Source organism: Morchella importuna (assembly GCF_003444635.1).
Source record: "Morchella importuna strain M04M26 chromosome Unknown Morimp01GS011, whole genome shotgun sequence".
NCBI classification, from domain to species: domain Eukaryota; kingdom Fungi; phylum Ascomycota; class Pezizomycetes; order Pezizales; family Morchellaceae; genus Morchella; species Morchella importuna.
Genome location: NW_025763408.1, coordinates 164698 through 179243, shown reverse-complemented (window position 1 = coordinate 179243; position 14546 = coordinate 164698). Strand labels below are relative to the sequence as shown.

At 51.1% G+C, this 14546-nt stretch overlaps 4 protein-coding genes across 4 annotated transcripts; 2 read left to right on the top strand and 2 right to left on the bottom strand.

Moving 5' to 3' along the window:
• Positions 1 to 94: 94 nt before the first annotated feature.
• LAJ45_04481 (uncharacterized protein) lies at positions 95 to 1355 on the bottom strand (the record flags this gene model as incomplete). Its single annotated transcript, XM_046114061.1, has 2 exons — positions 95 to 835; positions 1353 to 1355. The coding sequence occupies 2 exons, from the start codon at positions 1353 to 1355 to the stop codon at positions 95 to 97; spliced, it is 744 nt and encodes a 247-aa protein (XP_045972583.1).
• A 545-nt stretch (positions 1356 to 1900) lies between these two features.
• LAJ45_04480 (uncharacterized protein) lies at positions 1901 to 3387 on the top strand (the record flags this gene model as incomplete). Its single annotated transcript, XM_046114060.1, has 5 exons — positions 1901 to 2087; positions 2180 to 2225; positions 2298 to 2346; positions 2399 to 3190; positions 3247 to 3387. 5 exons carry the CDS (start codon positions 1901 to 1903, stop codon positions 3385 to 3387), a joined length of 1215 nt encoding a protein of 404 aa, XP_045972582.1.
• A 3594-nt stretch (positions 3388 to 6981) lies between these two features.
• Positions 6982 to 7665, bottom strand: LAJ45_04479 (uncharacterized protein; the record flags this gene model as incomplete). The annotated part of the gene is made up of 2 exons (XM_046114059.1): positions 6982 to 7221; positions 7282 to 7665. 2 exons carry the CDS (start codon positions 7663 to 7665, stop codon positions 6982 to 6984), a joined length of 624 nt encoding a protein of 207 aa, XP_045972581.1.
• Positions 7666 to 7961: 296 nt separating this feature from the next.
• LAJ45_04478 (uncharacterized protein) lies at positions 7962 to 9478 on the top strand (the record flags this gene model as incomplete). Its single annotated transcript, XM_046114058.1, has 2 exons — positions 7962 to 8100; positions 8190 to 9478. 2 exons carry the CDS (start codon positions 7962 to 7964, stop codon positions 9476 to 9478), a joined length of 1428 nt encoding a protein of 475 aa, XP_045972580.1.
• Positions 9479 to 14546: the final 5068 nt, after the last annotated feature.

The following is a 14546-nucleotide window of genomic DNA, read 5'->3' as shown; positions in this document are numbered from 1 at the left end:
CCATATCCACAACAGAACAAAAAACAAAGAGACACTCTCAACCAACCAGCCAGCCAGTCCGACCACCATCAACCCGCAAGATCCAGCACCCTCCCTACCTCCCCACCCGCAGTCCCATCCTCCCCTCCCTTCCCACCCCCACCCCCACCCCCCGCACCCGCACCATCATAACCATCACCATCACCATCACCACCACCACCACCCACTCCACCCACACCCACCCCTTCCCCCCCTCCCTACACCTCTGCGGCCGCTGCCCATACAGCACCAAGTCCGTGCACGGCGGCGGAATGACGGTCGCCAGCTCCCGCTTGAATCCCACCCGCTTCCCCTTCCTGCCCTTCTTTGCGGCCGAGGACACGAACGGCACTGCGGCGGCGGCGCAGCGCCGCGTGTTGAACTGCGTGTTGAAGCGTGTTTCGGGGTCGAGGTCGGAGGTGTCGTCGTTGTCGGCTTCTTCTTCTTCTTTCGGGGTGGTGGTGGGAGGGGGGAGGGGGATTGGCGTGTGGGTGATTCGCCTTCCTTTTGGGATGGGGAGGGGTGTGGTGGTGGTGGTGGAGGATGTGCTTGTGGAAGGTGGGGGTGGTGGTGGTGGTGGTGGTGGGAGGAGTATTGGCGCGGGAGAGAGCGGGCGCGGGGGCGAGGGGCGGGGGTGAGGGGGTAGGGCATTGTGCGCGGTGTGTGTGACGGTGACTGTGGCTGCTTGGAGAGCGATTCGGCGGTGATGTTGTAGGCGAGGAGGATTGCCATTTCTGTCGTCGTCGTCGTCGTCGTCGTAGTAGTAGTAGTAGTAGTAGTAGTAGTAGTAGTAGTAGTAGTAGTTTTTGGAGGGGTGCTTTTAATTGGGCGAGTGAGTTGCTGTGATTTGATTTTGGGCGGTGGTGGTTGTAGTGGTAGTAGTGGTGAGTGTTGTAGCAGTGGCGGAGGGGGTAGAGGCGTGATGCTGTGAGGAGTGGTGGTGGTGGCAGAGCGGGTGAGAGTGCGTGATGGAGCAAGAGCAGCTGGTGCGGGTTCTACGGGGGCTTCTATATCTGCTGTTGGTGCTGTAAGGCTGAAGGTCCATAGCTAGCTCCGTGTGAGCTGTGTATGATCGAGGAGGAGGAGGTACGGGTCTGGAAGCGTCTTCTCTCTCTCTCTTTTTTTCTTCTTTTCTTTTCTTTTCTTTTCTTTCCTTCTTTTCTTTCCTTCCTTCTTTTTCTCGGTGTGTGCCTGCCTAGCTAGCTACTGTAATTAACTAGTGGAGCATGTAGCGAGCGAGTTGTTGCCAGTAGTGTAGAGTGGTGGTGGTGGTGGTGGTGGTGGTGGTGGTGAGCCTAGCTATATGTAGTCTACCTATGTACGTACTTATCTACCATAAAGGCACATCCAGTGTGGGGAGGGAGGGTGGAAGGGTGGAGGGGGAGCGTCTCAGGCGAGTGAGTGAGCTTTCACTAGAGTGGGCACAAAAAAGTCTGGGGAAAGCGGAGAGTTGCGAGTGAGAGGGAGGTGGGGATTTTATCCGCCATGGGCCAGCCAGACACAGACAGACAGACGTTGAAAGCCTGGGTGGGAGCTGCGCAGTTGCAGTGCAAGGTCTGCAGTTACTCTACTGCCTGCTGCCTGCTGCTGCTGCTCTCTTGCCTTACCGGTTCTGCTCTGCTGCAGTCAGTTGGGGGGCAGGGCAGGGATGTGGGCCCTGATGGAATGGGGGGATGGATGGGGGATATCTGAGTGGATGGGGGACGGGACCGGGGACGGGCAGGGACGGACATAGATTAGATTGAATTGATTGGTTGACAAAGCCGTTGTTGGACTTGTCACTTGTGGGAGTCACAGTGAAGCCACACGTGGAGCGGTAGAGTGGACGAGGGCCTGCACAGCCACCCCGTAAACAAGCTGGCACGTGAAGAGTTCCCCTTCCATGTCTCGATACGATCTGGTGGACCGTGGACGTGATAGATACTTGCAACCCCCAGAATCATTACCTCCTACCAGCACCAGCACCAGCACCAGCACCAGCACCAGCACCAGCACCAGCACCACAACCACAACCACAACCACCTATCACACCCCCAACCACTCCCCCAATACACGCACAATGCGATCCGGTAAGCCAAAGATCTCGATCTCCAGATTGACATAACGTACACTGCAAGCAATTGGGGCTGACGAGCGAATGGGGGTATTCTCTGTCCTGCAGACGAGGCGATTCTCGACGAGATCATCAAGGATGGTTCAGTGGACATGTCAGTACCCCGTAACCCCCCCCGCGGGCACCCTGCTCCAATACGGTACCGTGTAGCTAACACCGTCCTCAGCCCCGAGTGGCCAGAGCTTCTGAAGCGCCTTCTGACCCGTCTGGAACACGTTCGTCCCTCCCCACACTCCCCAGAGTAACGCCCACTAACAGCGCTCCCAGATCGCCCACAACTCCTTCCCGACGCCCCCGCCAGCGCCTAACCCCGCCGCGCCGAGCACCATCCCCGCCTCCAACCCCTCTACGCAGTCCACCGCGCCCGACGCCTCCGACCCCTCCTCCTCAACCTCCGCCCCGGCCCCCACCGACCCCCCCAGCAACGACATCACCACCACCCCCAATGCGCCAGCCACCGCAGCCGCCACCTCCCCCACCTCCATGGCGCCTCCGCCCCCCACCACCACCACCCTCCCCACCAACACCAACACCGACCCCATCTCCCCCGACGACCTCGCAACCCTCACGCAACTGACCACCATCCTCACCACCAGCTTCCCCACCGCCCCGCCCTACACCATCCAGCGCCTCGCCGAGCTGCTCCGCAACCCCACCGCGCACTACCGCTCCCTCACAAAGTACCTCCGCGCACTAACCCGCGTCCTCTCCGTCTCCTCGCCCGCCACCGTCTTCCCACTCGAAGACGCCTCCGCCGGCGCGGGGGGCGCGCCCGGGGCGCCCAACGGCGCGGCGTTCATGCTGGGCAGCGACGAGTCGCTGGGCGGCGCGCTGCTGTCGCCGATTCCGTGGCTGACGCCGACGCCGCTGTCGGATGAGGCGGCGGCGGTGTCGCAGGGGGAGCTGATGCGGGCTGAGCAGGAGTTGGGGATCGTTGCTGATGCGGCGGGGGCGCCGCCGCCGTTGGGGCCTGAGGATGTGGGGCCGCAGCCGGAGGGGACGGTGTTTGAGGACCCGCCTGGGGTCGAGGAGATGGGCAGGGTGGAGGAGATGAGGGATGTGGGTGTGGAGAGGGAGGGGGGGGGGAGGGGGAGAGTCTGGAGGATAAGATGCAGTTGGATGCGGCGGCGGATGGGAAGGAGGAGGAGGAGGCGAGGAGGGGGAGGGAGAAGGAGAATGTGGGGGAGGGGGAGGAGAAGGGGGAGGGGGAGGGGGAGGGGGGCGAGAGTAAGGATGAGAAGATGACGGAGGCGTAGAGAGAGTGTTATACCCGGAGTTTCTCTTTTTTTCTTTTTCTTTTTACTTGTTGTTTTTTCTTATTCGTTTTGTTGTAAATATATAGTGCGTCAATTCAAAACAGCCTTGAGCGATCATTGACAGTCGTTTCTTGCTTATATGGTCTGGTCTGGTCATTCTTTTACATGCAACGCAGGAAGCAGAATAGAATATTGTAGCTGTGTTACTATGAGTATTTGTGATTCAAAAAAAAAAGGGGGGGGTGAGATTAGAGATTCGATACCTATTTACTACTACTATTTACATTCTTACGGCCTAGCATATGTTTTCTTCGTGAACACATTACTTGGCTCGTTCCTTTATAATTAACTTCACCTCTAGAACAGACAGCCACGGTGCTGCCCGCCCGCCCGCCCTACTCTGTAACCGCGGGCATATCGTTGCTATGGCAGAGAGAGATATCTCCCGCGCTCATTCGAGTGAGCTGCCAAAGAAAGAAAGCAAAGAAAGCAAACTCTTTAATTTCTCCAACATGGATATCCCCAGCGACAGATAGATATGCAAAGGGGGGGGGGGGGGGGGGGCGGGGCGGGTTCGATCCTGTAATGGGGTATATAAACTCCTTCTTCTTGAGCCGGCATATTCTGTGAAGCTAGGTTATTGATACGGCCTTTTGGGTGAGTGGGCCGGGTGTTTGTCAGGTTACTAGCTTCGTGGCTAGATATTTACGGTTTTTTGATGCTTTGTTGTTTTGGGGGTTTGGGGGTGTTTTTTTTTTCCCCTTTAGAGTGTGGTTTCGAAATATGGGGGTAAGGTAGATGCGGTTTATCTGTGAGGGGTGAGGGGATGGGACTAGGTGGGGTCTTCCTATGGGATGGGGTGGTTTTGTGGCTCTGGTTTGGGAGTCTTGGGGTTCTTTTGCTGCCTGTGTAGAATCGGCTGCTGTAAGTGTCCTCGTACTTTTTTTTTTTTTTTTTTTTTTTTTTGCGGTTATGGCTGTTTGGGGGAATCCTTGGGCGGATAGACGCTTTCCTCGCACATCTTGTGTTAATTATGCTCTAGAGATTCATGCCTCTGAGATCTCGGGTGCAGTAATTGCAACTGTTGGGTTAATGGTTTATTTGGTTTTTGAATGGATGGATCATGTGTAATCACTCGACCTAAGTACGGGCGCAACAGGTCCTCGAAAAACTAAATTTACCCAAATAAAATCGGATTGTAATCTAGTCCTTCGATGAGATATATACTCTGACCGTGAGGTCTGAAATATCAAGGGGGTTAAGCCGCTATATTGTTGTCTGTTTTGTGTGTCGTGCTGTTTGGTTAGGCTCACAACGGCCTATTTTGTGTATTATATTATGATGTTTGCACAAAGATTATAAGCCCCACTTTCATTCCGCAAAAAATGAAGTCTCGTAAGAAAGAGATAACGCTACCTTATAAGTGAAATAATGTTTTTCTCCATCTGCTAACTCTTGTGGTGAGAAGTTCCTCTTACCTTAAGGCGTGATTATGGACCTGTTTCTGAATGGAGGAATAGCCACAGGACAGAAGAAAAGAATATATCCCTAAAGAGAGGAACACAAACCCAGCAACGTAACATTTCGTAATCTAAGTTTTTGGTTCCCCCACTTTGATATAAATTTGATGCGTTGAATCTTGAGATCCATGTCTCCCCGCCCCACTCTATGAGGGCTACTTTATGGGGATGATAATCCTTTGACGTTTGCTATCCGCTATCCGGTGCAACACTGCTGGTATTTCCGTTCCATTTTGACCGTGTTTACTCGCGTGATTACTTGGGCAATCGGAAACCTGATAGAGCGGTTGGTATCTATTTTTATCTGTCAAGGTCTAAACAGCCTCTTTTTGACAGTTCTTCTGGACCTGAGGCACTGGCTATAAAGCCAAGCAGAGAAAGTCCAATTTGGGACAATTGCGTCTTGTGCTTGGCTTTGCAGTGAAAAAATTGATCTTTTCCCACAGCTAGAGGTTACGTCTCTAGATATCCGGGCGCTTCTCGGTCGGCGGAATGTTAAAGTAGCGATCACTGTTAGTATGTGCATTAGATAGTAGCCCGGGTTGGAGTAGTCGGTGCAGAGTGTACGAATCCACAATTTTGGCTCGTGAGTTTGTGGCCTCTCTAGCCCTATAGTATGGGCCCCGCTGGCGCTTGAAGCTTAGTACTTTTGGTTTATAGCTGCAGTTAATATTGCTAGTAAGCGCTGGACACAGCGGTGCTTCAACTGGCGTTCTTAATTTAGTGATAGTGCTGATATATGTAGTGCATGTTGTTGACGCTCCGATTCTGTAACTAGCTGGTTAGCAACCGGTAGCAATCTTTATATGCAAGGGGTGGAGTGGTCGTGTGGCGTCTGGCGCCATGTCTGGGAGTAGGTTGGAGCAAAGACGCAGCACTTATTCTTTCTGCCTAGGGTCCCCTCGGGGACCTTCGGGAGTTAGGGCTTGTAGAAAAGCGATCTACTACAGAAAGATCGGGGGGGGGGGGGGGGACGGCCGATGTTTGGGGGCGGGGAAGAAAGGAGAGGGGCTTGTGATAATATGTATAGGCGTATGAAGAAACCATCCAAATACTGTAACGTAAACATACATTTGTAAGAAAGTCGGACTGTGTTTTCTCGGCTGTGAGACTCGTGAGGAGAGGGGATTTGTGTGCTATCGATGTTTGCCGCGAGGAGGGGTTAGGGGAAGGTATCGAGATAAAACATGACGAGCCTTATTTTTAGTCTTGGTTGAAATTGGGGTGCCGCTGTAGAAATCTGGATGAAAAGAAGTAGCAATATCTCTGGGACAGAGTGGATGGAAGCTTGGGGATTAGGGAGATGGAGGGATTCGCACGAGAAAGAAGGGTTCCAGGAAGTGCTTTTTACTTGGAGATCGATGAATGTGGGGGAACAGTCGAGTATCCTGCCTAGAAGAGTCTTCATGCTCTGCTTTCCGACCTTGGTTGCCTTCTGGTTGATGCTTGAGACTGGGGGGCTCCTGGGTACGGTAAATGCAGGTTAACAACGCAAACCGACTACAAGGCTTCTTAAGGATGCTTTTCTAGCGGTTCAGCGTAGTATCCGCTACTTCACAAGTAGGTTTATAGGTTGGAGAAGGTGAGATGCGGTCTTAATTCCGAGGTGGGAGAGTGGTGGATTATAGATGTATTTCGGAATCACGTGTTATCACTCGATGTAGTTACAACGCATCATGGCTTTCAAATGACCACTAACTTTTTGTCCTACATAGGAACACCGTGGCATGCAGTCTATAACACCTCAATTATAGATGGTCAACAAACCTCCAAATTCTTTGACAATTCAAACTCGACCACTCAGACTCTTTCCCGTCACTACAGACTGTTCAACTGGGCAATAATCACAGCCAACCCCACGATTTTCCTTAAGTATAAAATTGGCTAATTAGGGATAACTGGAAGATATAAGAATTAGAATGGAGTTTTTAAATGCTTTCTCTATCCAATGTCAATAAGGGTACAGATGCCGCCTTCCGGCTATATACAGGAACTATACTTTTTATCTACTAAAACACAAAAAAACATATAACGCCATCCCACGTTCCTTTCATCTACATCTGTTCCTTTACAGCTATTCTTTCTTTTCATTTTCCCCTACTAGTCCCTTCCGCCAGTCTTCTTCCGTCTCCTTTGGCTCATCCGGCAACAGTTCTACATCGCCTCCATCCTTGCTCCAGATGCCCTTCTCCTTCAGTACCTTTTCCACGGCAGCCATCTGTTCTTCCGGGGAAAGGGCGACTTTCTTGACGGTCTCGCCCGAGCCAGATTGAGAGAGGATATCCTCGAACGAGCGGGCGGTTTCGCCGAATATCTATACCGGTAGCAAACATTAGCAGATGAAAGAAGAGAAAAGATGTGAATATCGATGTACCTTCAAGTGATCGGAGATAACATGACGGTTCTGGCACCCGGGGCATGTAATCATTACTGAACCGTGGTGGTACCCCTGCTTAGTGATTGTGTGTGAAGACCTGTGTGTACATGGTCTGCAGGTGACCGTAAGTTCATAACTGGGCGGCTTAGTCTCCTTTACTTCTTCGCCTTCTGCGGCTGTCCCCGTATTTCCGATTGCCCCAATTGCTGTCGAGGACTCATGGCGTACAGATTGCTGAAGTCGTGGTATAATGACTCCTGGAACTGGGGCCGCAAGAGCTCTAACTGGAGCGGCGCAGAGAGATGGAAGAATTATTGGGATCCCTCGAGAGGGAAGAGGAGCAATAACAGCACGGCGGAGAAGGTGGCGGGCGAAGTTCATGGTTGATTCGATCGGTTCGTGAAAAAGCTCAATTCTTTAAATTTATTTTTATGATGCAGGATATGAGATGAGGTTTTTCGGTTGTCACGTGTGGATAAGGAAGGGCTTGGCAGTAGTGGGGTGAAAAATAAAGCGCAGCAGGGAAAAAAAAACTCTGTTAGGCCATCAACCGCCCCCCCACATCAACCTGCAACCCTCCCTACAAAACCATTCGATTGGAATTGAGAAACGCTCCCAATCTCTCTCTTCTCCCCACTCACAGATTCTCATAAAAGGAAAATAAAAAACCAATTAAAATGTTTTCCAGGAATCTCATTCTCGGCCACGGAAAGTCTCTAGTTAGTTCTGTTCGCCGCCGCCAATTCTCCATTGCGCCGGCCAGACTCGCTGAGGACGATAAACCCGCTCCTTCCTCTCCTTACTGGAACGATGAAGGTATATCTTATCTTATCTTATCGATTCCCCTCTGTTTAATTGTGGGAACTTGATATATACACATAACTAACCCAATGTCCCCATTGCAGCTCTCGCGGGACGCACAAACCCACGCTCTGTCGATATAGACGATATTCTCCCACCCAACAACAACAATGAGGGCCTCGCCCAGGCCAAGGAACAAGACATTGAAGCCATCGAAGCCATCGAAGAGGAGGAGGTCGAAGAACGTGGCAGTCGCTTCAACAACGAGGAGGGTGGCAGTCGTGGCGGGTTCGGAGGTCGCGGAGGCTTCCGTGGTGGTCGTGGGGGATATGGCGGTGACCGTGGTGGCCGTGGTGGCTTTGAGCGCCGTGGCGGATACAATGGTGACCGCGGTGGGTATGGGGGAGGCCGTGGTGGCTATGGTGGCGACCGTGGCGACCGCCCAAGCTACGGCGACCGCCCTAGTTACGGTGACCGTGGTGGATATGGTGGCGGCCGTGGAGGTGATCGTCCTAGCTACGGTGATCGTCCTAGCTACGGTGACCGCAGTGAGCGTCCCAGCTATGGCGAACGCCCCAGTTATGGCGAGCGCAGCGAACGTCCTAGCTACGGTGACCGCGGCGGATACGGCGGTGGCCGCGGAGGCTTTAGTGACCGTGGTGGCGGCCGCGGTGGTTACGGTGGTGGAGACCGTGGTGGTGAAGACCGTGGCGGCTTCGGCGGTGGCTTCCGCGGTCGCGGCGGCTTTGACGGAGAAGGCCGTGGCGGTGGATTCGGAGGCCGTGGTGGTCGTGGAGGTTTCGGCGGTGGCCGCGGCGGTTTCGACGGTGAAGGCCGAGGTGGCTTCGGTGGTGGATTCGGTGGTGGCTTCGGCGGGCGCGGACGCGGACGTGGCGGTCCAGGTGGCGGCCGTGGTGGTGGACGTGGACGTGGTGGACGTGGTGGTAGAGGCAGAGACGATGACCGCAATGCTTCATCTCGTACCTCCCGCAGGGACCCTTTCCCTCCTGCGCCGCCCCCAGAGCAGGTTGAGCTGCCTTACACCCCTACTGTTCCCACTGCTGAATATCTCGCCCCTCACGTTCCGCCTTCAGTAATTTCCAACCAGGGCATCGGCGCCACCCTTTGGGCTGATACTACTCATAGCACAAAGCCAACCTCCCAATGGACCTACGAGAACTGGAAGAACTATGACGCCAGCCGCGAATCAGCTCTCGGCAGACTCATCGAGGGCAAGTACACGCCCCCTAATGTGGGCCCTCACGGCATCGCGGGAGATATCCACAGGATGGTCATGGTCAACGGAACCTACTCGGACAGAAAGAAGAGGGAGCTTTTGATCAACGTTCTACCTAGACTTGGAATGAGCCTTCCGGCTCCTCCTCGCGCGTAATTTTACTTATCTTTTTTGTGTGTAACTTAACTTGTAAGGTATCATGATGAAAACAAGGGGCTCTTAACTACTACTACTTTCTTGCTGGTTGTATTTTTTTCTCTCTGGTGTACAGTTGTTTTATCGTTTCATTTTTTTTTACTATTACTACTACGGAATTTCTCTCTACTCTTTGCGCTGCATCTCTGGGATGGAAAGACAAAAATAAACCGGATAGAACAATTATCAATATAGATATGGATATCCAACCGTCGTGGCCAATCGTTTGTGAAACTAAACAGTACATGTAGCTACTAAATAAATTGATGTGATAAATTATATATTGCATTAGAAGTACAATATTAATGCCTTGATATCTAAAATATAGAAGACTCCAATCGCGATCGCCAACTTGCCCACACGGCTTTTTCAATACCTATATGTAGATGGCTAAATAAACACTCTGCCCATCTCGAATTACAATCCTATGGACTGAGATCAAGCCAGATTAGCCCAACAGACACGGCAGAGATCTAGAGCCGTTATTCGTGATAGATTAAGACACCGTGTAAGGACAACTAGCGAGGAACACATGGCTAGAATCTGTGACTATAAATGGAGATCAGGGAGGCCGGACCGTCGAGACTTGAATACATCTCGGTACTTATAACTACTCAATACTCTATTAAACATACGAATACATGTGGCTCATACTTCGCTCTACCATAGTTTGAGGTGCCACACCAATGAGTGACCGCACATCCTCATCTCACCCCCAAGGATCGAACCCCTTACTTCCACACACTATGACTCTTATGTAACTAGCTTTGGGGATTCCGAGCACGCCAATGGTTGCAAAGAGGCATCTTAGGTTATGTTAATGGCAGCCAGCGAGCGAGGAGAACCGTGGAGTGATATTGCATCACCAACTTCACTACACATCACTCCACCTAATCTATACTTAACTTAACTCCTCACTCCACGTTGTTGATTATCATTTGGCATACACCGTCACTATGGAGTCAACCTTAGGCCCAACATGGATTCCGAGCCAGCCAGCGGGGAATGGAAGTGGTGCCGGTTGCCGCGTTCCACACTCTTTGACGCCCTAATTCGTACTCCATATCCCCACTTTACTCCGTAAGTGGTGAAGAGTATACCTGTGTTACTTAGGAGGGGCTATAAATAGAACTATCGTTCGTTATCTTCACATCTCAAACACGAGTTGCATGCACACACCATCAAATAGCGTTCTACTTAAAGATAGAGCAGAGACATCACGAAACTGGAGACTGGATAATAGTTGCGAGACGTTTCGCGAGATTTTCTGGACTTGGTGTGAGCTAAGTCACGTGATTTGGTACCAGTCAATTCGTCCCTCGGTTTTATCCAGTGCTATCTCTTCGGCCCGTCCACTGCGTGAGGCCAGGGGTACGTAGGACAGAAGTAGAACAGAAAATTTAACACATGAATCCACACCCGAAGGGTGAGACGCCGAGCATATGCATTGAAAGATATGGAAGGTCTCGAGTGTCGAGTAGAGCACTGCTATGAGCAGCAGGATTAGTGTTGGATGTATGTAGAGTGAAGCGAGATTGATGAGGTGTAGTGCGAGAGTCTCACATAGGTCCAGCAGGCAAGGGGCACCGCATCCGTGCCACTTCTCACAGAGAGGCTATTCCCATCTGTGTGCTTTATAAAGTATTCGTATCCCGCAACACCAGGAGATCCTTATTTAAACTAATTAGGAGTTCAACAGAGAATACAGCTATAGAACTAAGACTTGAGATATTCGTATTGGGGGAGGCCACTTGTTATTCGTCGGCCATTCATCCTTGTCATAAGAGTCATCGCACGCGCCTTGATTACTCAGCAAATGTCTAATAGCTTGCTTATTTCGATTATGTTGTGTATTTTGAGTTAAAGATGCCAGCCAATTTGTAGTAAGCGCGTGATCTGCTGAGGAAGCTCTGCCCACCTAGTCAATGTTATAATTTCCTGTGCCTTGTTCCAAAATCATACTTTCGCCACCGCCAAGCTCCCTCTATTTTCATCTTCGCACAGGAATATTGTGACAGATCTTATCGGCTCACCACTTAGAATCCATATTAGTAAAGCTCCTTGGGCGCAAAGCACATGGTAGCAGAGGTGTCATTCGTGACCTTGGTGGAAGTATCCTGCCCCTAAGATAACACAAAGAAAGAGCGAAATATATGCGTCTGTGGCTAATAACGACAACCGCACTGCCGTAGTGATACGCCACCGTGTCACACATGGCATGGGTCTCTACCATGAATGACGAGCTGCCGGCGCACTGCAGGCTAAACGGATAGAATAACGCTGGTTCGCTGCAGAATGCAAGAAGAACTGTAGTCGTGATGGATGCTACGGGGGGGCGCTGTACAGTGTGTGCCGATACACTAGGAGAATGTCACTATCATCTTTCCGAGTATGTCAATTACTATCTCTCTGTGGACGCGTTCACTCTCGTGTGGACATCTTTTGTGCGAGCCCAATCACTCACCTTCGAACAGTACCTCTACGAGTGGACGAGAACACAAGAACTAGTCCATGAAGGTGCTTGACGTGTGGCATAATGATACTGAGCATCGGTCAAGCACACTCGGCTCATAGAGAAGCTCCAGATATGGTGAAAATTCGGGTCTCTTCTCCCAGGAAGGCCTAAGGTTTCTTTCACTCTGGCCGTGTACAGGTGCATCCAGCACACGGTGCAGTAGGGGCCGGAGGCTTCACGGCTAGGATGACTGCCTCACTGCAGTGCTTTCTTCACTCTTGGTGAGCTAGAGCAGCTGGCTCACTGTGCAGTTCGTGTCGAAGTGGAATAATACCGTCTTGTAACGTAGTAGTGGGCAATTGTAGCCGCCAGAGTTATTATAACGAATTAACGCAGATCTGAGCTTGGAAGATGACAGACTTTGCGATTTAATCACTATCACGATACAATTATAATTTCGCAAGTTAAACACTGCACGCGATTTCAACATCTCTAATAAATCAGATGAGCGTCTCACACAGTAAAATTTCACCAAGGTCAATGATATATGTACCCCTCCGCAACATAATCAACAGCATATAGGACATCCTCGGTCATCAGGTGTTCTTTCCACTAACCTTACTATAAATCACTACGCCATACCGATACACTACTTTCTATGTGAGACAATGTACATAAATCTCACCGTAAATCGAGAACTAATGACGACAAGCACGCAGCCAGCAATATCTCTTAACCTATTCTCTTCACTTAATTAACTGTCTTTATTTCAGAGTTATTTTAGAGCTAGTACGCTCTAATTTAATGTCTCCCCAGTCGCACTTCATCTTGTGCACGTGCTACCTCATGATACATTACTCTTGCGCACATTCTCATGTCTTCAGCGCCAACTTTATCTATGATGGTATACTCTAACTGGCGTGAGTGCCGCCTTCCTCAACATCAATCTACACGCACGCTCGTTATCAGAAAAGCTCATTATATCTCTCATTATGCGTAGAACTGCGCGATTGATTCCTGCCTGCGCATGTCCGGCGTGAGCGCATTTCATGCGCGTCCCCTTCGCTCGCGAACCCGCCTTTGCCAAGTGTGCCCGGTCGAATCCACCGGTTTCCGCAAACCCCGCGGTCTTCTCACTCACATTAGGATTGGTGGCAATGGCATGCAACGTAATGCTGCGTCGGCACGTGTCGTTTGAGTCCATGATCGGTCATATATACGATATTTCGCTATGCAAGTCTGCGTGCTGTCAGCGCCTTCAGAACTTCTTTACACAATAAATCTTACCGCCCCGCACACACCCCTATGTCAGAATCTCGTGTTATATATATGTATTTATAAAAAAAACTCGTTTGCCACTTTCATGTAGGAGGGGTAGAACTTTCGATCCACCGACTCATATCTCACCATTTAAACCCCACAACTATGCCTATTCGGATTCCCTTGGTCGAACCACAAGTAGCGCAATATCCAGAAGCTCAGACGAGAAACCTTGGCGCCCCTCACGGTCCATAACAACCTGGATGTCTCATATAGCGCGGGTCCACACGGCTTGTTACGCAAGCGCTTCGTATAAAAGGTCCCGTGCCTTCCGAGCCTTTCCTCGAGCACCCCAGCGGAGAAAACGATAACGGTGTCACGCTATTCTTCGAGTAACGGTGAACGGTGTGGCTCGAACCTCGAAGTCGAAAGCCTCGTAGCGCGAGCTCGCTAGCAGTTCGTGGGCGTGGCCTCGATATGGGTTGCGGATGTTGGCTGGTTGCTCACCTTTCCTAGACGCAGCTGTCTTTTGATAAGCACGCCTTTTTGTACAGGGCTAGGAGAGGTGGTGTGCAGATAATGGTATGTCCGCTGCGTGTACGTGAGGACACGCAGGGTAATCTAGGGAAGGCTTGCTCCGTGGGGGTGTTGTGCCCGGGTATTAAAGTGGTGTAGAAGGGGGTGCGCTACTGTGTCTTCCCCGAAGATCGCCGTCAGTCCTCTAGGGGTGTGACGATAGGCCGCGTCGTGGAAGTGCCGGTTGGTTTGGAGGTGCGCGAGATGGCGTGTAGGCAGCGGAGGCGGGACTTTGTGTTGTGGCGGGGTCTGAGCGCGGCTGGCTGTGCGTGATGGGGTGCATAGAGGCATAAAGCTTTCTAAGATTTTCAATCTAATGGGGGTGCGGCCGGGAGAGTGTGCCGAAGTCGAGAGACCAAAGAAAAAAATTCTATATTCTTATATATATCTTTCTTCTGGATCTCTCTGTGGGGGAAGGTCAATGAGCTAGTGCGCGGCAAGGGAAATGGAAGAAACCGATAATCCACGCGTAGGCTCCGGGTAATGACTTAGGTGAGGAACCTGGTTGGAACCCTCAAGGATCGAGTTCGACGTGCAAGATACTCCCGGCTCTAGTTCTTTCGCATTCGATACTTGACCACATATTAAACTCTTACTGACTCTTTAGAGCACATTTCAACAATTAGCGAGGCTAGAATAATATATTAGTTTAAGTTCTCTCAAAACTTATATAGCCGGAGACGTTATAAACTCAAGGCAAGCACCAATACTAGAGCCATATACCAGTAGAAGTACAAT